This window comes from Rana temporaria, chromosome 2 (assembly GCF_905171775.1).
Source record: "Rana temporaria chromosome 2, aRanTem1.1, whole genome shotgun sequence".
Lineage (NCBI taxonomy): Eukaryota > Metazoa > Chordata > Amphibia > Anura > Ranidae > Rana > Rana temporaria.
The window spans coordinates 213,064,521-213,090,351 of record NC_053490.1 but is presented as its reverse complement, the minus strand read 5'-3'; the positions used below and the strand labels follow the sequence as shown (position 1 = coordinate 213,090,351).

Here is a 25,831-nt window from a genome sequence, read left to right as displayed (position 1 = left end):
TGTCATGTGACTAAATGTCACATGACACATTTTTGTATGTTGTTCTCAGTCACAGTATAGGAGCGTTCCATTCACTTTTTATTTACAACGTTGGAAAGCAAGTTTATGGTAAAATATATTTTTGTATTTTTTGTTTAACCTTTTTTGCACATTATACCAACATTATGGTTATGTAGTAATGGTTTAATCAACATGGCTAGTGAGCATTCATGTAGAATAATTATTTAACTCCTTTAGCTCCAGGCCAATTCTGACACTTCTCATGTAAAAATAGACATCTTTTTCTAAGAATAAAATAGGACCCCACACATTATATATATATATATATATATATATATATATATATATATATATATATATATATATATATATATATATATATATATATATATAATTAGCTGAGGACCTAGAGAATAGGATGCTGGATGTTGTCATTTCTATGTATAAACCCGTGTGCTTGGCGGATAAAACATATAGATATTTACAGCTGCAACCTATAGCGTAGCTCACAACTGTCTCTGAATACGAGGGACTGTCCCTGATTTGGAACAAAGTCCCTCTGTCCCCCTCATGTGTACCTTATTTTGGTCTGATATTCTTGTATATAAAATACACTTTTATCTTTTAAAAAGGTGCTTCCCAGCGCTAAACCTTTCATCCAATTTCTAAATTGCTGCATTTGTAAATGTCAAAAGCCAATATAAAGAAATAGAAGTGCTAAAAAAAAAAAACACTAAGGCGATGTCCTGCAGGACATTAAAAAAAAACTCCTGCAAGCAGCATCTTTGGAGCAGTGAGGCAGTGGTGTGTACACCGCTCCTCCACTGCTCCTGAAATGAATGGGCAGCGTGGCCAAACCGCCGGCAAAGTGTCGCTGCAGCGTGGCCAAACCGCCAGCAAAGTGCCACTGCAGCGGCACTTTGCAGGTGGTTTTAACCCTTTTTCAGCCACTAGCAGGAGTTGAAAGTGCCCGCTAGCGGCTAAATACCTTTGCAAAAACTACGGTAAAGCGCCGCTAAAAATAGCGGTGCTTTACCGCTGACGCTGCCTGCGCCCCAGTGTGAAAACAGCCTTAAAACAGAACTTTACCCATAACAACTTGTTAAAAAATATTGTTCTTTAGCAAAGAGTATTCATTCTACGTTGATAATTACAGTGCCTTGAAAAAAAAAATTCATACCCCTTGAAATTTTTCGCATTTTGTCATGTTAAAAACAAAAACGTAAGGATTTTATGTGATAGACCAACACAAAGTGGCACATAATTGTGAAGTGGAAGAAAAATGATAAATGGTTTTCAAAAATGTGAAAAGTGTGGTGTGCATTTTTATTCAGCGCCCTTTACTCTGATACCCCGTTTGCAGCTTGTGAGAAGCCATGCGGGGGACACAGAAAACATGTGGAAAAAGGTGCTCCGGTCAGATAAGACCAAAATCGTACTTTTTTGCCTAAAAGCAAAACGCTATGCGTGGCGGAAAACTAACACTGCCCATCACCCTGAACACCCAATCTCCTCATGGTGGTGGCAGTATCATGCTGTAAGTTCCGGCAGCCAATAATAACCTGTTTAATGTTAGGTCAGATATTGTGCCAAATCCACCTCGAATTGTTTCTGTTGAAACTTGAAAGGCTCTGTAAATTTGCTGTGTCTTTGAAGGCTTATTTGCCTTGTGGTTGTGTGAAATAATCCCTTTCACTACATGGGTTCCTTTACCCTTCACACATGTGTTCCTTCTGCTTTTGTTCACTTATTCATTGGTACTTGTATTGTAATTAAGTGGCAAAATAAAAATTTAAGTAGATTTCAGTGTGCACAAGCCTCCTGGTATCCCCCCTTTGCCGATCCTACAAATGATTTGAGGCTGTCAGTTGCAGCTTCAGAGCAGCACTGGAGATGCTGGCATGACTATTACACACCTCACAACTTGTAAAATGGAAATTTTAACGATCCTGCTGTGCCACAGCGGAATGTGGGTGTGTGGCCAGGGGACATGGGCGTAGTCATATGAGTGTGGTTTAAAGATTCATTGGCAAACCTAAAAGCTCTTGAAGAGAGTGAAAAACAACTCTTTACAAACACATTTGGCATAAAATATATAAAACATAATTTGACACTGACCTTTTTGATAAGTACTGCAACAAGAACAACCAAAAATTCTAGTACAACTCCCCAAACCCATATCCCAAAACAGATCTCCCCAACAGCCCCAATTTACACCCAGTTTAGATTCTACCCACAGCCCTAAACCCCACTCAGTACAGACTCTCCTGTGCAGACCCTCCTCCCAGTCCCACCCTCAATACAGGCCCCCATCTCATTCAGACCCACCATCCGGCCCACCCCCTCAGTAGAGACCCCCTCTTCCATACAGACCCCCCCAGTCCATACCCTCAGTAGAGACCCACTCTCCTGTACAGACCCCCCCCCCCCAGTCCTCCCCTCCAGTACAGACCGCCAGTACAGACCACCCCATATTACAGCCCACCCCACATTACAGCCCCTTCCTCCGTTAAATGCACTCACTAGTTGCTGAAGAGCTTACATACAGCAGCAGAAGGAAGTCTTCTCCTCTTGTGGTTGTAACGGGAGCTGAGGAGTAGCCTCCCTCGGCTTTGCACATGAATGTGCTAGAGGAGAGATTTGCATTTGAATGAACCACTATAACTCATTCATATGCAAACCCTGCCATCAGATCATTTATATGCAAATTACACCAAAACATATTCATATGCAAATCATGTGATTTGCATATGCATGCACTTTGTGCATAATGTACAGGGGCAGTGCATTTGTGAGGCTCCGCTCCTGTACACGGCAGAGTGGGACTTAGCTTGTGGGGCAAGTGATAGTGTGATGGGGTGGTTGTCACGTCCTCCATGTTTCTCTCCTTGTTGGGCACCAAGCAAAGGTCACACGAGAAGCCTACCCCAGGTGGTTCCTTCTGGTATATGCTAGATAGCTACATAATTCCTGGTTTGTACAAAGTTTGCATGACAAATATATTTATATTCTCTGCACATTTTTCGGACTACTCGAGGGCACAGGGATACCCCGTGTGATAGAGAGCTGCGCCTTATACCTGGAGATTATACTTGACTATACCCTTCCATGAGCCTAGTGCTCCACAAACAGTTATTTTATGAAACTACTGTCAGTATTGGAAGCTTCCTGCAAACAATCGACTTTACGCACTCATGGCTTATACACCACTTCTGTATCTGTGGTCTCCTCTTCATTGTTCACTCATTGAACACTCACCCAACATACTCTCCTTATTAATGTTATATTCTAATTCTGTGTATATGCTCTTCTCCCCCTTTGTTGTCATCCTGTGTCCTCTCTGGATTTCACAGAAAGTAATGGCTATGGGTCATTCCCACTGACAGCACACAGCAAATAGAGTAAATACAGACTACATGCAAGCACGCAGCACACAGATAGATTACATACTTACTTACAGCACAAAGGCATACCAGGCACACATTCAAAGAACAATTAGTAACAACACAAAGACACTCAATCAAATACAAACAGAGTTTGTGCTTAATTGCAGCACGTAATCAGACAGCACCTGTTCACAACACTTTTGAACGTGCACTTCCATTTTCTCAGACAGGTACGGATGCAGATAAGGGAATTCTTGTCCCCAAAATGTATCTGATGGACACTACGAAAGTCTAGTCTGATTTCTCCTATCCTGTTCTGCCACAATCATTTTGATGTCTTACACGCCTTGTCTGTCTGACTGTCTAGTCAATATTCCAATCGCACATGTTCCTGGTAAAATGGCTCCTAAAGAAAGGATGGGTACTGAAACCATCACCAGCTGGGCACTGGAACCATCAAACAAACGAACATATTCGCTATCACACCGTGGATTATATGATTACGTCCAAAAATTTATTGCAAAACAAACATCACAATAGTGCAACGTTTCGAGGTCACGCAGGACCCCTTCGTCAGGCAAGTAATAAAGTGAACCAGATGCACTGGTTCACTTTATCACTCGTCTGACGTAAGGGTGCTGTGTGACCTCGAAACGTTGCACTATTGTGATGTTTGTTTTGCATTACATTTTTGGATGTAATCGGACAATCCACAGTGTGTGCTGGTGAATATGTTAGTTTGTCTGTCTGACTGTCCCCTCATAGCCTCTGCACTTCTCATCTACACTCACCATTGGTGTGCACCCCAGAGAACAAACACACATGCGTGTATATCAGCAGAGAAGTGGACGGTGTCAGTAGAGCAAAGATTGGCGTCAGTAGGGTAGTGGACGGTGTCAGTAGAGCAAAGATTGGCGTCAGTAGGGTAGTGGACGGTGTCAGTAGAGCAAAGATTGGCGTCAGTAGGGTAGTGGACGGTGTCAGTAGAGCAAAGATTGGCGTCAGTAGGGTAGTGGACGGTGTCAGTAGTTTTTTATTTTTATTTTATTTTTTACAATACATTTTTTTTACAATATTTTTATTATGATTTTTTTGACCATTTTTTTTAGGAGCCCCATTATGGGGCTTTGGTGAAATATCAAGGGTCTCTCACTTTTGATACAGAAAAAGAAACTGAGGACAGAGACTCACTGTGTTCATTCAGAAAAGAAAGAGGTTGGTAAATTAAATATTTACCAGCCCCTTCCTCGCTCCTGAGAGGAGAGAAGCTGGCAGCACTGCAGGGGGAGAGATGGGAATAGGCACTGCATGGAGTGATTAGGGTGTGCCCAGGCACACCCAGTGCGCACGCCTATGACACTCACTACCTGTTCTGATAACTACCATACTCTTCTCTTGTATTTATTCCCCCTGCGTAATGTCTGCAATTCTTTCCTACCCATTCTGCACACCATCATACTTTCCACACTCCTCTGCTGCTTGAACTGTCTGTGAAGGCACTTACAGTACTTGGCGCTGTGTGTTATAAACCATAATCCTGTTCATTTTGGAATGGGCACACTTTTGTTTGTATACAGTATATAAGTAAAGACAAATACATGAAAATTCCACCTGCTTCAAAATAAAAAGTTAATGATGTTTTGCAGAGTACAGTACTGTGTATTATGGTTATCATGTAATATAGTCCACAAAGAACACAATAGCATACTGTATTTGGAAAAAAATATTTTAAAGTGATCCTGTACTTTGTCCTTTCAGAGCTAAATTAAGTACTGTGACAGTGCGGGTATGCAAGGGAGAGGCCAGAGGGCTGAATGGTTCAGTCTGTGGTAAAAAAGATGGCCCAAGCCTGTGGGCTGGAGCAGCAGGGAAGCTGTGAGGAAAAGAGTGCTAACTGAGGTACAGTGTTTGCATGTACATACAGAGAACCTGTTACAAGGTCAGGAAGTCTGAGGCGTAAAACTTGAGCGGCGGAGCTGCTAAAAGACAGCCAGGAGACTGAACATTATTTTGTGTTAATGGTGGAAACCCCCTGCATGGGAAACCTAGATCGTATGGACTTTTTTCTTTCTCTTTAATAAAAGTGGGCCAACAAGCCCTCAAACTACAGAATTGGCATTGTCTCCATTCACAGGTGAACTGTACACTTAAACTAAATGACACCCAAACATTACAATACTTTGAACTTCCATGTATTTGGGAGCATACTACCCTCCTGCCTTTCAACCATGATGCAGCACTGGGGGCCTGAGTAGTGAGTAAATGTTATGGCTAGGAAGAAAATAGGAGGTAAGTATAAGCAAGGAGGTAAATGCTTTATGGAAAAACAATTACAGACAAACCTTTTTTTGAGGGTTTTTTGTTTATTTAACCACTTAAGGACCGGACCAATATGCTGCTAAATGACCCAAGGGGTTTTTACAATTCGGCACTGCGTCGCTTTAACAGACAATTGCGCGGTCGTGCGACGTGGCTCCCAAACAAAATTGGCGTCCTTTTTTCCCCACAAATAGAGCTTTCTTTTGGTGGTATTTGATCACCTCTGCGGTTTTTATTTTTTGCGCTATAAACAAAAATAGAGCGACAATTTTGAAAAAAATGCAATATTTTTTCATTTTTGCTATAATAAATATCCCCCAAAAACCTATATATCCCCCAAAAACATATATATTCTTCTACCTATTTTTGGTAAAAAAAAAAATCGCAATAATCGTTTATCGGTTGGTTTGCGCAAAATTTATAGCATTTACAAAATAGGGGATAGTTTTATTGCATTTTTATTATTATTTTTTTTTACTACTAATGGCGGCAATCAGCGTTTTTTTTCGTGACTGCGACATTATGGCAGACACTTCGGACAATTTTGACACATTTTTGGGACAATTGTCATTTTCACAGCAAAAAATGCATTTAAATTGCATTGTTTATTGTGAAAATGACAGTTGCAGTTTGGGAGTTGAGTTAACCACAGGTGGCGCTGTAGGAGTTAGGGTTCACCTAGTGTGTGTTTACAACTGTAGGGGGGTGTGGCTGTAGGACTGACGTCATCGATCGAGTCTCCCTATAAAAGGGATGACTCGATCGATACGCCGCCACAGTGAAGCACGGGGAAGCCGTGTTTACATACGGCTCTCCCCGTTCTTCAGCTCCGGATAGCGTTCGCGACGGAGCGGCTATAAACGAATAGCCGCGCCGTCGTCCCGGATCGCTCCCCGAGGGAATCCGACCGCCGCATGTAGCGGGGGGGTCCCGATCGGACCCCCGACCCGCGGAAAGGCAGGGACGTACAGGTACGCCAATGTGCCTGTACGTGCCATTCTGCCGACGTAAATGTACATGCGGCGGTCGGGAAGCGGTTAAAGAAGGGTATTATGCCTGTCAAGTTTATGTTGTTGGAAAAAAAGGGTGTAATACTGCGCTGTCTAATTAAATGTTCCTGTGAAATGAACAATAGGTGTACTGAAAAAATGCTGCAACTTAAAATGTGAGACACACACAAAAAGAAACATATAAAAAATAACAAGCTGCGCAATGTATGTGATTGTATCCAAACGAGCCAATACAATCATCGAAGCACAAAGGCGTGACAAAATATATCAATGATAATTCATCAGCATTAGCCACGTCGGAGGGAGGAGGAGCAACAACATGGCGCCAAAACGCAGCGTGTTGCTCCGAGCTCCATGATTACCTCCAGTTGAACCGCTAGGAGAGATGTTCCTCCGTATATCCAGCCCTGAAGCAACCCGGCCTAGTCTGTATTAATGTTACCTTCCGGAGAGCTAACAGAACATATTGAGTGACTTTCCCCGTTGGGTCTATCGGATCGGTCGGTCGTGGGCGGCTGATGCAGAGGTGCCCTGACTGTTGCTGACGTCACCACTCTGTGCAACGAAAGTCCCGGAAGGAACAGGCTGTGTTACCCGGCCGGCTATTTAATTTCATACGCAAATTTTATCTTCACACTGCAAGTGCATTTTAACCCTTATCTTTTATTAAAACGTCTATACTGGATTACGCTATGTTGGCTTTTTCTTTCCTCATTTGGCTATGATCATTTGTCACTGTTTGTGAGTGGCTGAGGACTGAGACTTTGCTGGAGAGGAGGATATCCTGTCATATAGACACCCAGGCTGGGTTATAGGCCATACACCAACAGAAGATCTCTAGTTGGGATCTTTACCTTTGGTAAGAGGCAGTTATTTTGAAGGTGGAGGATCCCTTTCCTATCACGTCACTGTTCTTGGGTTTGCCTTGGTTTGACGTCACCAATATACCTTAAGGAGGACGGTTCATCTTCAATTTACTGGCTATAAACATTTGATGTAATTTTCTGGGATTATTGGATCACCCCAATTTGATCATTCTTTGGAATTCATAGGACTAAGGGCCAGATCCTCAAAAGAGATACGCAGGCGGATCTGCTGTTCCGCCTGCGTATCCCTGTTTCTATCTTTGGAACTGATCCACAGAATCAGTTTCCAAGAGATAGACAGAAGATCCGGCAGGTGTAATAGTTTTACACTGCCGGATCTTAAGATGCAGTACCGCAACCGCCGCTGGGGGCATTCATCGTCGAAATTACGCGTCAGGTATGCTAATGAGGAGTTACGTCGATCCTCAAAGCTTTTTCGTGTTCGCTACGTCGCCGCTACGTTAGTTTCCCGTCGCTTAGTTACACTTTTGTAAAGCAGCCCTACTTTTACACAGCAGGCATACTGCTGTGTAAAGTATGGCCGTCCTTCCCGCGTCAAATTTTTAAATTTTACGTCGATTGCGTAAGCCGTAGGGGAATACGGAAATACGATACACGCCACGCCGATCAAAAAATGACGTCACGTCGTGCAAAGCACGTCGGGAAATTTGCGTCACAAGCATGCGCAGTACGTCCGGCGCGGGAGCGTGCCTAATTTAAATGGGACTCGCCCCATTAGATTAGGAACGCCTTGCGCCGGACGGATTTGAGTAACACCGCCGCAAATTTCCAGGTAAGTGTGTTGTGGATCGATACCTAACTTAGGAAATTTGCGGCAGTATAACTTAAATCTGTTAAGTTACGTTGCGCTGCGGGGCTGTGGATCTGGCCCTAAATGTTTAGTTAGGACATCTTTTCACCTATCAGAGATGTGTCACTTGAATTATCATTGATATATTTTGTCACGCCTTTGTGCTTCGATGATTGTATTAGCTCATTTGGATACACTCACATACATTGCGCAGCTTGTTATTTTTTATAAGTTTATGTTGTTGTATGTGTCCCCATTGTAGCGCCTTACCCTCCACTATCTTTGTGGCCACCAGGACAGAAAGTGAGCAGTATCTCTCCAGTGGGGCAAAGACTGCATTTTTTCATTTGTAAGGAAGGGCTAGATATTAGATTTTTATTACTGTCCATGTCTTCATTCGGGAGGTTTCACTTTTCTGCTTTGTTGTGAAAAAAAATAGGGATCTAACCTTTTTATACTCTTTCCAAAACTAAAGGAAGAGTGTTGGTATGAATACCAGTTTAAAGGATAGTCCCATAAATCGTACAACAATTTATAAATTCACATAACTTCACACAATTTAGTTTTACCAAGCTCAATTAGGATTGATGTACTGATCTGTAAGATTTATACAAATTCTAGTAAATATGTTCTCAATGTGGTGATGTGAAAATTGCCATTCAGGCCAGGTTGGTTTTATATTTTGTCCACCAAGTCAACTGTTCTGTTGCACACACACCCCAAACAACTAGCTAGCCTTAAGCTGACAATCCATGGATTGCTTTTTTTTTTGCTCAGTCAGCCAACAAATAAAATAAATAAATAAAATGAATGGATTCTCTCATCCACACATTTGAGGTGGATAAAGGAATCCTGCCCATTGTGCTATTGTATTTTGACAGTGGGGACTCTTCCGCTATCAGATTACAGTGATCAGTCCTACAGCTGGTTGGCTGCAGTGCTGATCGAATGAAAATGGTCAAACATTCCTGTTCAAGAGAAGTCGAACTGCCGAATACCGTTTAAGATATAGGCCATCATCACTAGTTTCTATTTTCTCAATGGTAACAAAATCTTTATTGATGGCACAAAACTGCTTTGTTACACCCCTGAAGAGCGAAGCTGGATCTTGCAAAACTAGGCTAGTCAGGTAGTACGATGCCCGTGTACTCTGTCCACTATTATACTTGTGTACTAATATTTATTGTTTATGTATCGTTTCAATTGGCAATTGTTGGTGTTATCTATGTATGTAACAATTTTACTTTACACATGTAAACAATTTTACTTGAATAAAATATATACTATACAATTACTGTTATGTTTACTGGTGGAAACGTTACCCACTTCATTTAAAGTCCCGGGGCGAATCCTTTTATTTTGATTGTTTCAGTCACATAAATAGATAATGTCAGATTGTGTGATTTACTCTGAATGTTATGACCCTAACTGTGATATAGCATGGGCGTTTAACTATCTGCATGTAATTGTCATCTCGTGTGCATCTGTCAATAAAAAGAGAAGTCGAACCTTGTATCCACTTCACTCTAGCGGGATTGGCTGCTAAAAAGCAGAATTTATCTGGCCAGCTTTAATATGATACCTACAACAAGAACAGTCACCAAAATTACACATCAGAGCTGGAGGGAAAGAGGCTGAAAAAACAGTTCTCATAAGCATATAGTACACCTAGCTCCTTAATTAGCAGGACAAACTGTGACCCTATTCTCCCTGTGGCTCAGATCTAGGTATACCAACACAGACTGAGCAACCTATAAGTATACAGTACACTATTCCACCAAAGGAACTGTGCAGGAACAATTAAAACAGGGACTGGGCAGGATGGCTGTGGAAGGTTGAGCGGCAGTCTGGAATCTTTAATTATACATTCATTACCTTAGACCTTAGACGTGAGTTTCACAACTCGCATTCGGCGCTCTATAAGTATTTATTTCAATCCAATCCAATCCAATCCAAGCAAAATCCTACCTTTTATATAACTTTGGTATTGACCCCGAACTGTAAACTCCTTCATGAGCAGGGACTAAAGTAAATGGTTAGATGTTCTTTGTAAAGTGCTAGGAAAAACATATTTGCACTATATAAATGTGTTTAATAAAGAATAATTCTTATTTCATTTGTGTATAGGGATCATGTAAAAGCATGTACAAATATACCTGTCAAGAAACAAGACTGATCTTACGTGCTACTAAGTCATTATGAAAATTCATATTCTTTCTGACCAAGGATTATGCTCCATTTACAATAAGGCTAAAAGCTGTTACATTGTAAAGTTTAATATGTCTTTAGATTTTCATAAAGGTCTGGATATCCATTTATTGTCCCCTTGCCAGGAACTGAGCATGTTTCTCTGTAAACAAAGTAAGCTTTGCTTAGTGAATAAAAGATTAGCACTTGTATTCAGCAGGCGGAACACAAGAAGACAACGCTCCCGAGTCAACTTCAATTTGCCAGACCACGTGAAGAGAACAGCCTGAAGTACTAGATCTCAGTACACATTGAGCACAAGCCTGTATAAACCACAAAGCTTTGCAGCAGATAACACATATATTCCTATGGCATCTCTTCTACAAGAAACCTTGTATGAAATTCAGTGCCAGGCTCCTGCTCCTAGCAAAGATTTCCATCATTTTGTCATAACAAAAAAAGAGGTAAGGGCTTTACTTAATTTTATTGTATGTATTAACCAACTACAGTATTGAATTAACCTGCAACAGGCAGTGCTGCCTATAATGGCAATTAGATATTTTGTAGCAATGAAGTAACATTTTTGATTATTATATCTGTGCAGGCTTAATGATAAAATATTTAACTTTCTACTCTCTTATTTAGCTGTACTTGCTCTCTAACTCATTCATTTTACTCAGGTGATAAAAAAAATGATACCTTTAAAAAAATGTTTTTACTCAGGCGGTAGAGGTTCATCTAAGGCCCCTTTCACATTGAGGCGTTTTTCATGCGGTACAGCGCTAAAAATATCGCTTCTATACCGCATGAAAAAATCATGCCCTGCAGGCTTAAATGTGAAAGGGAAGCGGTGCGGTAGCAGGACCACTCCAAAAGTCCTGCTAGCCGCATCTTTGGAGCGGTATAGGAGCGGGGTGTTTACCGCGCCTTCCCATTGAAATCAATGGGAAACAGCGGTAATACCGCCCGCAATGCGCCTCTGCAGAGGCGCATTGCGGGCGGTATTAACCCTTTTTTGGCCGCTAACGGGGGTTAATACCGCACCGCTAGCGCCCGAATATCGCGGTAAATACGATGGTATAGTGGCGCTACAAATAGCGCGGCTTTACCGTCACCGCGGCTCCACTGCCCAATGTGAAAGTAGCCTTAAGGTTGCTAGCTGACCACAACGTACACTCAGGAGGTAGAAGTTTAAAAGGGAGGCACATGTTAATCTTGTATATGTGAGCCTGCACAATGATGATAATAATTCCCTGCAGAATATTAAAGTGGAGCTCCACCAAGATTTTTTTTTTTTTTTTATAATGCTGCAAAAAAAAAAAAAATGTTTTATACATACCTGAAGTGCCTGTTGCTAGGCAGATTGTCCTAATCTGTCACTTCCTGATCCGCGGTCCGTCTTCTTTCTTCTGTTCCTCGGCTGCCTCCTGTGGAATGGTGGAGCAGGGTCTTCTGGGACCTTGTGTGTGTGTGTTCCAGGAGACATCATTCATTTACGTTGAGCCTTGCGGCTCGCGCACGCGCAGTAGGGAATCGGGTGGTGAAGCCGCAAGGCTTCACTTCCTGATTCCCTCACCGAGGATGGTGGCGGGGCAGCCGAGACCTGAGCGTTTGCTCGGCAACGGCTGCCGTCATCGAGGGAACCCTGGATAGGTAAGTCTCATTATTAAAAGTCAGCAGCTACAGTGTTGGTAGCTGCTGACTTTAAAAAAAAAAATTCTAACCGGACCTCCGCTTTAAGATTCTTGCACAACACATTTATTAAAAAATGGGAGGAAGAGATGGGAATAGGGGATAATGAAATATATGTCGGTAAAATACTACGGTTAACACATGTCATATCACCGGATTGTAGTACGACAGAAATTAATTATAAGTGTCTGGCACGCTGGTATATAACACCTGAAAAAATTACATCGGTACCAAGAGGACGCCTCCAACTTATGCTGGAGGGGATGTGCGGAAACTGGAACTATGTTCCATATATGGTGGACATGGCCCAAAATAAAAGCATATTGGAAAGAAGTACTAATAATAGTAGAAGAAATTACCGGCACTAAAATACCTGAGGACCCATGGGTTTGTCTGTTTCATGGGGTTAGTATGTCCATAAAATAGTATAAGACAACATTACTACCCCATCTCCTAAACGCAGCAAAAAGTGTAATCCCTAGACAGTGGAAAGATACTGAGAGCCTTTTGCTGAGGAGTTGGTTATGTAAAATTAACAACATTTATAATATGGAACTTTAAAGGTTTAGCGACGAAACAGGAGAAGAAGGTTTCGTAAGGAGATGGAAGGATTGGTTGATGTACAGGCAATCATCGAGATATGCCGAAAGGATGACAGAGGGTAGGGTAGAGGAGAGAGCCTAAGAGGGTCGGAACAAAGGTCTGGCATTTGGAGAGATCAGGGGTGGGGTGGGGGTGGGATTTCTTCTGGGGGGGGTGGCATTAATTTTAGACTGTACTCACTTTGTATTTGTGGGGCCGGTAGTGGCAGCCCGGCCCCACTTGAATTTGTGTTGTTTGAATTTTTGTCTAAAACATAAAAGAATCCAATAAAGAAATAATAAAAAAAAAAGATTCTTGCACAACACAGTCATAACTAGTTCTTTTTAGGACAGGACTAGATATTTGTTTTATACTACCTATGTCCTTTGGTAGATAACACAATATTAACTTTAGAGATTTTGTCTTTTGTAATTGCTAAAGCTATTGCGGCTTTCTGACGTCAACCTTTAAAGGGCAAAATGTACTTTTAAGTAATGCTTATTTACTTATGGCCTTTATGAATCCTTGTGATTATGTGCTTGTATGAATGATACAACTTTCTGTAATGCTCTGCCTCCTGCCTTCTCTTTGGACCACTAGTAAATACCAATGTACTAGTAATACCCACCCTAAACTCTCTCTCTACTGTAAATCCAACTAAAGATTTCCCCTTCAGCAGCTTACAGAAGAACAACAACTTCCATTGTAAGCCTGATTTCAGCTTCACACACAACCATACCATGTAATCCCATGCCAATCTAAAAAGATAACTAACACTGCAGTATACCAATTGCATTCATGGTAACATAGTAGCCATCGATGCCAAGAGATGTAATTGTACATTCTAAAAGAAGGAGCATTGTACTGTGTTTGGATATCCTCTTCTTACTTCTACAAAAGTCAATTCTCAATTGTTATTCAACTATTCTGATTTTTCCTAGATTATTTTAAGATCCTGGAAGATTTCAGCACGGCCTGAGCACAGAAAAATGCTGCCATGGCAAATAAAGAAAACACACAGTGAATTCCTGCAAATGACTACAATGCACAGTAAGCCATAGAAGGACAAGACTTAATGAATGAAGCAGTTTTACAGTGACCAGAAGTTTATAATCTTAATTTGTTATGTGATTAATGGTAGCCATAGAGACCGTTTCCTACGGTCCAATATCTGGGATTTTAATAGAACCAGACAATAAATATCCTGTTTATGTGCTAGCTTAGTTCACTTCATATAGACATTAAAGTCATATTTTCTTGGGGTTTTATCAATCAAAATAATAATGGAGCTACGGGTACCTGCAGTTCACATAAACATGCAACATTTGCTAAACTCTAGCTAGATTCTCGTCAGAACCCCATAACAAAATGGCACTACATCAAAAAGTTAAAAAGAAGATGTTTTTCTGACTAAGTTCAAAGCTCATAGTTTAAAATTAAATATGGATTAAATTAAATTAGAATGCATTAGTGATATACAAGCCAAAAAAACTCATTATTGCTTCACTTTTAGAAATGTCCTTAATACTGGCTCTTTATGCCAGAATTTAAAACGCCATTCTGTTATTTGGAAAATGTTAACACATATTGCTTACAAACCACACTGTCAAGGTTTAAGCTGTTATACAGTAATAACGATTTCATTGTCAAACATCATAGACTCTTAATGCATCTTTGACACGTAAATGATGAAACCTGGTATATTACATTAGCCACAGAACTGTAATGTATCAGTTGCCATAGTGCAGTGATGAAAGCAGGACATTACGACATCAGTGATTCAGGCTACTTCCAAAGTATTTCAACCCCCTGCACTGTAATTAATATGCTCATAACTTACAAGTGCGGACATATATTGTTTATACAGGTATGAGAGTCTTCTTGTTTACTGTCTATTGTATCCAAATGGTCTAACACCTTGCACGTATCACAATGCCAAGGCATGCCTGGGCACTTATTTCTCGAGTGACACTTTATTTTACAGTAATTGTTAGTGCCAGCTGAATTATTGAGAGGAAGTTTGAACTATTGCCTTACTAAGAGTTTCAAGTTTGATTGCTCATTCTGGGAAAAATAATTGTGTAAATACGGGGGACAGTCAATGTTAAAGATGCCTATATGTCATTTATGTACTGATCGGTCTACATGGATGTTGATGGTCTGACAGCTATAATATAAGCATCTTGGCGGTAGCTCATGGATCATGGCCATGCAAAGTGTACTTTGCCTGTAGCAGTCCTCTTTTAGATGTACCTTTAGCATTCATTGCTACTTGAGGTCAGGTTCCGCAAGGGTTTAATAGCCACTAGAGCAGCCAAACCAGAGTTGAGAACAATGTCACTACAGGTACTAAACAATCTGATTCAAGCAAATTGAATAACACTATTATATTTCAGTCGTATTCTGGAAATGCCCTAGTAGAATTTTGCTCAAAATATTTTGTGTTAAGAACATTGGTTTAAATTTCTAACAAGCATGGCCTTCTAATTCCTCTTGTACTGAATTATATTGTAACTGTTCTGTCAGGCCTCATGTTGTTAAGGGTTTTGCAAACTGTTGGTACAATTTAAATCCTGTATAACCCAAACTGGGATCAGGAACAAGGCAGAGTAGGAACAAGCCAGCCGGGTTCAGGGTATAGGTACAAAGCAAAGAGCACAATCAAGAGCAGGAACAGTATCGACTGTTAGCAGTATCTGGCAGCAAAGCAGAGCTTAGCTTATTTTTCACTTAAATACGGTACGTTATTTATGTATAGTTTACTGAAGGCATTTTTCAATCTCTTGAAAGTTTTCTCCAGAATCTCATGGAATTATTTTTCCTGTGTATCAGACTACTGTCAAACATTGCTCAGTTTCACAATAAATTATTAACCACTTTGCTTTCTCAAACATCTAGAGCCATTAGAAAAGATCTTTGGCAAAGCCACAATGGAATATGTATTGAATTTGTGCAGAGGGCAATTTGATTTCATTGTTCGGATACCTGATAGCCTTAAGATTCGTATCTTATCCTTTCTTGATACACAAGACATTAAGCAGCTGTCAGAGACATGCAAGACATATCAGAAGGTAAGCAATACCCAGCTGTTGTGTATTAGGTATAGTCTTTTTTAGAGATCATGTTCTAGTGATCAGCCACATATTTTGTTAGTCTTTCTGAAAGGTACTCAAAAACACAGCATCATTTAAAACCGAGTACGTGAACACTGATTGAATGCACTAATATGTGCACTTGTTGCACTAGCATTGTGCTTGCTGTTTGTTCCCCATGAGTAACTTTATGGATTATAAATCTCTATTGCGAATCTAGGCATGCATCTGAATATTACATAAAGTTTCCAGGCTTATTAAAGGCAAGTCCCCACTGCTTATGTAAGAGTGGTTGTAACCCCCATTCATGAAATCTGACCTAGGCACATATATCTATAGTGTTTACTTATCTCTCTCCAAAGCTCTTAGTGCTGTGTCTTTCTGCTGCTCCGTTTTTCTGTTATCAGCATAACTTCTGACAAGCCATGCGACACACGAGATAAAGTTGTAAATTTGTGTCGGGGAGGGAACTTAGAGATAGATAAGCAAATAGCTTGTCTATTCAGACTGCAGCTCTAAAGCCCTGTACACACGATAGGTTAACCAGAGGACAACGGTCTAAAGGACCGTTGTCTTAGGTTAACCGATGAAGCTGACTGATGGTCCGTCACGCCTACACACCATAGGTTAAATAACCGATCCTGTCAGAACGCGATGATGTAAAACACAATGACGTGCTGGAAAAAACGAAGTTCAATGCTTCCAAGCATGCGTCGACTTGATTCTGAGCATGCGTGGGTTTTTAACCGCTGGTTTTGCCTACTAATGATCGGTTTTGACTTATCGGTTATCAATCCATCGGTTAAATTTAAAAGCAAGTTTGCTTTTTTTTTAACCGATGGATAAATAACCTATGGGGCCCACACACGATAAATTTTGACCGATGAAAACGGTCCTTCAGACCGTTGTCCTCTGGTTAACCAATCGTGTGTACGAGGCCTAAAAGTTTCTTCTTTCCTCTGCCTATGTGGAGTGGGGGTGCGTGCCTTTCCTCCAATCAGCTCCCACACAGTGTATGCCCAGACTCCACACCTACTGCTGAAACAGGAAGAAAGTTTTGTAACACGATGTACACTTTCTAAAGGATATAGAAAGGAAAAGAGTGCAGGTATACATGTACAATGTCTTGAAAAAGTATTCATACCCCTTGACATTTTCCACATTTTGTCATGTTACAACCAAAAAAGTAAATGTATTTTATTGGGATTTTATTTGATAGACCAACACAAAGTGGCACATAATTGTGAGGTGGAAGGAAAATGATAAACATTTTTCAAAATTCTTTACAAAACAATAGTGAATGGAAAAATAATACTTAACGCCAAAGAAATAGTGAAATATCTAATGTATAATATTGCAGAAATTAATAATTGAATAAATGAACAAATAAATAATTGAATTCCACCAGTTGCAGTAAAAACTTGCTAAATAGCAAATACAAATGAAGAAAAGAAAAACGTAAAAAAAAAACACTGCACTAACTGACAACAAACATGAATATAAAAGTCCTTTAAAATCCCAATATATTTGTGTTTTTATAAGTGCTCATGCTCAATAATAAACATCCGTGCTCCATAAAATTGTGCTCAGACTGGGTGCCCCACGTGGATGTGCACTCACCCCTGGCTGTTGACCAACTATCTCTAGTATGGTCGTTCAAGCTTGTGGGGAAACCCCTGGAAGAATCTGTTGCTGGTGGCTCTTGCACTGGAAATACCTCATAGGAATGGATATAAATAACAGAGAAACCTCATTGCGTAAAACCGTTGAAAAATGTATTAAGTAACAAATATGACATTACACTCACATGTTAAAGAGGAGTTCCACCCAAATTTGGAACTTCCTCTTATCCCACTCCTCACCCCCTTACATGCCAAATTTGGCATGTAATTTTTTTGGGGGGGGAGTGGGGGCTTCAGGAACAGTGGGACTTCCTGTCCCACTTCCTCCTTCCTGTAGGCGATTAAGCTTAGTCGCCTACAGGAAGGGGCTGCTGTAGGCGATCGCCTAGGACACGTCAGAGGTCCTAGGCGATCTCCTGGCCAATGACACGGCGCAGCGCCGCTCGCGCATGCGCAGTGCCGCTCGCGCATGCGCAGTGGGTGCCCGGCCGTGAAGCCGAAAGCTGTCACGGCCGGGTGCCCACAGTCACAATGAAGACGCCGGCCGGGGAGGGGGGGAGAGGAGCGGAGCCCCGGCCGGCGCGGCGCTGGAACGGGTAAGTGTCTGTTTATTAAAAGCCAGCAGCTACACTTTTTGTAGCTGCTGACTTTTAATAAACATTAAAATTGGCTGGAACACCCCTTTAAGGGTGCCTATCCTTCTGGCACCCGGTGTGAATAGCAGGTGATTATTTAGGGGAAAAACAGCCCACAAATTGTTTGGTAACCCCTAGCTGCAGTTCAGGTTAATTCCCGGAAGATTTATGAGCACTTATGAAAACACAAATATATTGGACTTTAAAAGACTTTTATATTCATGTTTGTAATCACTTAGCACAGTGATTTGTTTTCTTTTTTTTCAATATCTGAAAAGTGTGGCGTACATTTGTATTCAGCCCCCCTTTGTATTTAGCCCCCCTTTACTCTCAAACCCCTAACTAGAATCTAGTGGAACCAAGTGCTCTATCGACAATGAAAAAAAAGTTTTGCCTATAATTCTACTTTAAATGAAAAGATCCTTTGTAGCCAGAATCACTAAGTATTATTGCAGTCAAAGGTTTACAGTCTTAAGCCTCGTACACACGCTCGGTTTTCTCGGCAAGAAACAGAAAGAAAACTGCTGGCAGAGCTTTCTTGCCGAGTAAACCGTGCGTGTGTATGAGGCTTTCAGGTTTGTCGTCGAGAAAACTGCCCCGAATCTCGACGAGAAAAATAGAGATCCTGCTCTCTATTTTCTTGTCGTGATTCTCGGCAGTGTTTTCCTGCCAAGAAACCCGAGAGTGTGTATACTTACCTGTCTCCACGGAAACCCACGCATGCTCGAAATGACTTTGAAGCATGCGCGGTAGCTTCCAAGGCATAGGTAGGGTGAAGCAAGATGGCGGCAACGGCATCGAATGTGACGAGCGCATGCTCGTCGTAGTCAATGACGTCACCGCGTTCATGCCATTCAAAAGAATGGTGGTTCTTTTGAATCGTACGTCTGTACGCTCGGCCGGCAAGAAAATCAACGTTTTTTTCCTGACGAGAATCCAGGCTTAATATGCCAACAGCCATTTGCCACACATTGACCAGTGCTGAATGAAAAAAGGGCAGACCATTGTATTATAGCTGGAAGTAAAGATTATTATTATATCACAAAATAAAACCTATGTATTTGTAACATTGACACAATGGGCACAGCCTTTTAAATAATGACTGAAGTGTTAAAGCGTATCTAAACCCCCCAAAAAACATAATCTTCAGCAGCTTATCAGTCCACAGATGTGGTGGCTGCATTCGTTTTCTTTTGTAGACTTTTTTACCTTTTATTTTCACCTAGTGATCCAGATAGTGAGTTGTTTTTTAATAACCAGGCTGTCTAGAAAAAGCTGCAGTTAGAGGATTGAGACAAACCATTTAACAACGATAAGGGTGCTTACAATGATCAGCCTTTATTTATTTATGTTAAACCTTTATCCCATATGGAAAAATAAAACTTGCTGCAACTGCCTAAAAAGCTAGCTGAGGTTTGACTTTAATTTATTAGTCAGTTACAGTATGTAAAGGCCATCTAAATCTATCAGTCCATATAACACTAACCTCTCCACGGGGTGACCATGCTGCTGTCCAAGGGTGGTTATGGTTACATTACCCCTCTATAGAAAGAATAGTGGGCCAGATTCACAAATGAGATACAACGGCGTTTCTCCTGATACGCCGTCGTATCCCTGTTTCTATCTATGCGACTGATTCATAGAATCAGTTACGCATAGATATCCCTAAGATCCGACAGGTGTAATAGTTTTACACTGTCGGATCTTAGGATGCAGTACCGCGGCCGCTGCTGGGGGGAGTTTGCGTCGTAAACCAGCGTCGGGTATGCAAATTACGAGTTACGGCGATCCACAAAGTTTTTCCCGTCGTGAGTGTTAGATTTCCGTCGCAAAGATAGGGCACCTTTAACATGGTGTAAAAGTACTCCCCCATGTTAAAGTATGCCTGTCTTTCCCGCGTCGCTTTTGAATTTTTTTAAAATCTTTTCTTTTTCCCGGCGTAAATCTTTTTTCACGTCGCAATTCACAAAACGTTGGCGCGTCGCAGGAGCATGCGCAGTACACAAATGTTGTCAGAAATTCCAAACGTCAAGAACGCGGTCACGTACAACACTACGACGAGCCGAGAAAAATTAAAGCGGATGTGCCATGGGAACAAAATATTAAAAGTCAGCAGCTACAAATACTGCAGCTGCTGACTTTTAATATTAGGACACTTACCTGTCCTGGAGTCCAGCGCCGATCGCAGCAGAGCACGAGCGATCGCTCGTCACTCTGCTGCTCCCCCCGCCATCCACGCTGAGGGAACCAGGAAGTGAAGCGCTGCGGCTTCACTGCCCGGTTCCCTACGGCGCATGCGCGAGTCGCGCTGCGCCCGCCGATTGGCTCACACGCTGTGTGCTGGGAGCCCAGTGTTCCCAGCACACAACGGGCGACAGACGGGATGTGACGGAATGCCCGTCTTTCGCCCGTATCGTGTGGCCGGAAGTGGGTGCAAATACCTGTCTTTAGACAGGTGTCTGCACCCCCCTCCCCCCTGAAAGGTGTCAAATGTGACACCGGAGGGGGGGAGGGTTCCGATCAGCGGGACTCCACTTTAGGGTGGAGGACCGCTTTAAGTTCAATGATTCCGAGCATGCATCAAATTGATTCCGAGCATGCCTAGGATTTTTGTGCGTCGGAATTGGCTACAGACGATCAGAATTTCCGGCAAGAACTTTTGTTGTAGGAAAAATTGAGGACCAGCTCTAAAAAACTTGTTGTCGGAAATTCCAACAGCAAATGTCCGATAAATCCTACACATGGTTCGGATTTTCCGACAACAAGATCAACATTTGGTGTCGGAAATTTCGACCATGTGTATGCGGCATACGGCTATTTTCTGCTATTGGCAATGGCATGAATGTTGTTCTTAATTTCTTTTCTAGTTAAACTAAACATTCCCTTTGTTTTTAGGATATTGTTATGGGAAGAAAAGGGGGTTTATGTATAAACAATTCACCAAACGTATATGACACACATTCACTCTGCTGCAACAATGCTTGCTATATTGTATGTTATAGAACTGTCAGATGATCAAAGCACTATCTAGTGGCCAAAATGCACTTTTTGTTTTTAAAGTGGAGCGCCACCTAAAAGGGGAATTTTCACCTGATTTTGACAGGTACCCGCTTCCTACTTCCGTTCCGACAGCCACGGCGGTCGGAAACGGAAGTCCTTCTCCCTCTCTCCCCCTGCAGTCTTCAGGGACACTGACACGCACGACTTGTGTATGCGCAGTGGGCACCCAATTGTGAATCCGCAAGCTGTCACAGCCGGATGCCCATAATGAAAATGCCCGCGCCGAGGAACGAAGACAGGGGGTGAGACCGACTGGGGTGAGCACACCACTGGATTGTGGGACAGGTGAGTGGCTATTTTTTAAAAGTCAGCAGCTACAATTATTTTAGCTGCTAACTTTTATTTTTTTCCACAGGTGACTGGGACTTCGCTTTAAGAATCTGTCTGGACAAAAAGGATTTTAGCTACTAGATGGCGCGTCTATCCCTTTCACCCCGAGCGAACGCATATATGCGTCCTTGGCTTTCGAGGGTTATACCGGGATGATGCCTGCAGCCGCAGGCATCATCCCGGTATCGTTGTTTAGAGCCAGCGATCGGCTATCCAAACATAACAACCGATGTGGCTAAAAGCCACTCGGTTGTTTTGCCGGAGCAGCGGGAGGGGACATCCCCCCCTCCTGTCGCCTCTCGCCGCTCTGACCGGGCCTCCCGTCCCACCGGGAGACCCGATCCTCCATCCGCCGCCTTCTGTGTCCAGGTGGAGACTGACACTAAGCCGTAAACGACTTTGATTCAGTCTCTGCATTGAAAACACGGAAGCGGCGTCATGACGTCACTTCCGGGTTTCTCGGCTGCCAATGGCGCCGGATTTAAAAAAGTACACAGTATTCAGAATCTGAATACTTTGAAGTGTAAAGGAGGGATTGGGGGTCTTTTAGTCCCCCGATCCCTCCATAAAGAGTAGCTGTCACCACCTATTACTGTCACAAGGGATGTTTACATTCCTTGTGACAGCAATAAAAGTGATCAAAATGTAAAAAAAAACAAAAAAAAAAACAATTTAATATTATAAAAACAAATAAAAAAATAAAAATATTTTTTTAAAGCGCCCCCCCTCCCCGCGAGCTCGCGCAACAAAGAAAACGCATACGGAAGTCGCACCCGCATATGAAAACGGTGTTTAAATCACACATGTGAGGTATCGCCGCGATCGTCAGAGCGAGAGCAATAATTCTAGCACTAGACCTCCTCTGTAACTCTAACCTGTAACCGTAAAAAACGTTTAAAGCGTCGCCTATGGAGATTTTTAGGTACCGTAGTTTGTCGCCATTCCACGAGTGCGTGCAATTATAAAGTGTGACATGCTTGGTATCTATTTACTCGGCGTAACATTATCTTTCACATTATGTAAAAAAATTGGCGTACAACACTCACTTTTTTACCCTGAAAATAGAGGGTAAACTGTGCCTGCGTGTTATACGCAGGGGGCTGTGGAAAGTTTTTTTCCTGAAACTTCCCTCTTAAATTTAGGGTGCGTGTTATACGCCTGTGCTTGTTATACTCCGATAAATACAGTATATATATATATATATATATATAAACATGGACAGTGTCAATAGAGGAGTGGATGGTGTCAGTAGGGCAGTGGGGCCTAGAGAGCAGGGGGAATCTGTACCGCACTGGGTGATTAGGGTGTGCCCAGGCACACCCCCTGCGCACGCCTATGGTCATATGGTTCTGCAAACTGTTTATCCATAGGCCCCTGAGTGTTAACCAAATTAATACAAATTAATGCTATTTATTTCCACATATCTTAACATCATACAGTACTTTGTTACTAAATGGTCCCTTTTATAGGCTTATTTGTTCAATTTTACACCTGCAGTAACAGTAATGCTTTTTTATGCAATGTATACATTATTTTATACAGAGTAGGGATTCCTGCACAATGCTTATTGTTTTATGTAAACATTTCTAATGCAGTTATGCAACAGTGAGGAATTCTGGGAAAAAATCAAACCAATGCCGGAGATACATTTTAGTGCTGTTAGAAGAAAAGGTGGTTCAGCTTCAGTGAAGATCAGCAAATTGAATCCGAAAACTGGACGTCCTGTCTGGATGCACAGGAGGAGGAACACTTTGTTTTAGAAGACCAAGCGAAGCTAATATTATTACTTATATTGCAAAAAGACTCTATATGTATGCAAATGTAGCTTATGAAAACATAAAATTAGAAGACTGTTTACCCACAGTGCATATACCATTTTGACTCTGTATTAACTGGTGGTGCAGTCACCTCCTCCACCAGGGGCGGACTGACCATTCGGGCACTGTCCAAGGGCCCCATGCCACTAGGGGGCCCCATCAGGGTTGCCAGCCTCAGTGAAACCAGGGACAGTATGTCAAAATCTGTGTTTTTCTAAAAATCCCAAGATTATAGCTGCCCACCTCTCCAGTACCTTTTCAGTGTGTGTATGTGTATTCTGTGTGTATGTATACTGTGTGTGTATATTGTGTGTCCCATAATCTCCTATTGCCCAGGGGCCCCATGAGTAGTCAGTCCGCCCCTGTCCTCCACCTAAAGTTTGACATTGATAATGTGGACACCGAAAGCATATTTTCCTTTTTTGTTGTAGTGGTATTGTACGCTGCTATTTGTGTGTGAAGCTCAATTGGAATATGCAAATCAGCCATTCTAAAAATATTGTTCATCTGGTATTTCCAGCTAAAATCTGGTATTTATGTGGAAAAGTTATTGAAAATTATCACTTTCTGGGATGATATTCTGCAGGTAACGTGTCTTGGCTTTCCAGTAAGCAGGAGACCTTTTGGAATTTCTGACTGCCCTTTGATTCTGCACCAACAGTTACATTACCAAGGCACATATATTTTGTCTACTGCAGTACTTATTACTGACTAATTCATTGTACTAGAGAAAAAGAAGTGGAAGAAAAATTACAAATAGATTACTGTATGATATTAAATTTGTTGTCTAATAATTACATCTATAATGCCTAAAATTCTTGTAATCACTAATTTCCTGCACACACCAGGCGTGACGTGCCAGAAAAGAGGGACTGTACACACAGCAAGACATTGCACTCCACCAACACATACAGATTATATCCTAACATATATTGCCAACAAGAAGATTTGCATACTAGCACACACTTCCCACTCTCCTGTGTCCATGCTACCTGTGAGATCAGCACAAAACACTTCACTCCCTAGTATCCATGTCAACAATAAGAAAGGAAAGGAATTTTCCCTAAGACCCCATTCACACCTGGGCGATTTGTAGCTTGAAGCCTGAAGCTACAAAACGCTGGAGGGGAAAAAATCAATTATTCTCTATAGAGATGGTTCACATCTCCACTACAAAACGCCTGAAGCCAGAAGTTTAAAAACGCCTGAAGCTCAAACAAGTTCTGGGACTTTTTTTTTAGCCAGATTTGGGCGTTTTTCTGTTTTTAACATTGGTGACCCTAGACCTGTCCAAATTCGCGACAAAACGCGGTAAAAAACGCTGCAAAAATCGCGGTAAAAAATGCTGAAAATGTCGCGACAAAACGCGGTAAAAAAACGCCGCAAAATTGCGGCAAGACACTACGCTCAGGTGTGAATGCAGCCTAAGCTTAGTGAATGTGGTGACTACCCAATCATGTGCAAGGAAAATAAAAGCATAAAAAATCTTTGCTTGTAAGTGATTGGGTATTCTTTACAAAGTGAAATGTCGCCACATTCACTATACTCAGGGAAACTTTCTATATTTTCTTACTGTTGACATGGATATCATGGAGTGAAGTGTTTGTGCTGAAGTCCTGAGTGGGATAATGTGCATGAATTCCAGAGGTGTAAAAAAATAAAAATAAAATAAAGATAAAAAACTATTGACTGTCCACTGTCCTACGGACACCAATCTATGACCTACTGACACCTGCTCTGTTGATCTACACACGTGTGTTTGTGTTCTGGGGTGCACACCCTAATGCAATAGGTTGTGCACACCAATGCTGTACGCATTAGGCCCCGTACACACGACCGAACATGTCTGCTGAAACTGGTCCGCGGACCAGTTTCAGCAGACATGTTCGGTCGTGTGTACGGCCGATCGGACAGGATTCCAGCGTACATTTGCCCGCCAGACCGTTTTCGAGCGGACAAATGTTTCTAAACTTGCTTAGAAACATGCCCGCTGGAATCCTGTCCGTCGGACATGTTCGGTCGTCTGTACAGACTTACCGTACATGTCTGAGCGGCCGCAATCAGTGTCGCGCACGTCACCGCGCTGTCTGTCCGCGCGGATTGTCTCCAATTTCTGTCTGATGGTGTGTACAGCTATCATACAGAAATCTCCAGGCGGGCATGTCCGCTGAAAACGGTATGGCAGACCGTTTTCAGCGGACATGTTTGCCCGTGTGTACAAGGCCTTACACAACACTTTGGCAGGCAACATAGCACCATCCACTTCAATCCCAGACCTCAAAGGAGCTTATAGTCTGAAGCCTCAAGGGGAATTGTCCTAATTATGATTACAGGGTAAAATAGCTAATAATAATGTTGATATAAAATAGTTTAATTGAACCAAGTTACATTTTAAACCTCTGAAAATAACAGACTTTACAAA

General features: G+C 41.9%; 1 protein-coding gene across 3 annotated transcripts; it reads left to right on the top strand.

Annotated features, from left to right (window-relative positions):
- Positions 1-21: 21 nt before the first annotated feature.
- On the top strand, positions 22-23,580 carry LOC120926459 (F-box only protein 36-like). 3 transcript variants are annotated; one of them, XM_040336384.1, is made up of 5 exons: positions 27-108; positions 10,797-11,043; positions 13,795-13,903; positions 15,752-15,924; positions 23,188-23,580. In XM_040336384.1, exons 2-5 carry the CDS (start codon positions 10,948-10,950, stop codon positions 23,350-23,352), a joined length of 543 nt encoding a protein of 180 aa, XP_040192318.1. In that variant the 5' UTR covers positions 27-108; positions 10,797-10,947; the 3' UTR covers positions 23,353-23,580. The 3 variants fall into 3 exon arrangements, with proteins under 3 accessions (XP_040192320.1, XP_040192318.1, XP_040192319.1); XM_040336385.1 differs by having other exon boundaries at positions 30-108; positions 10,800-11,043; XM_040336386.1 differs by lacking the exon at positions 10,797-11,043 and having other exon boundaries at positions 22-108.
- Positions 23,581-25,831: the final 2,251 nt, after the last annotated feature.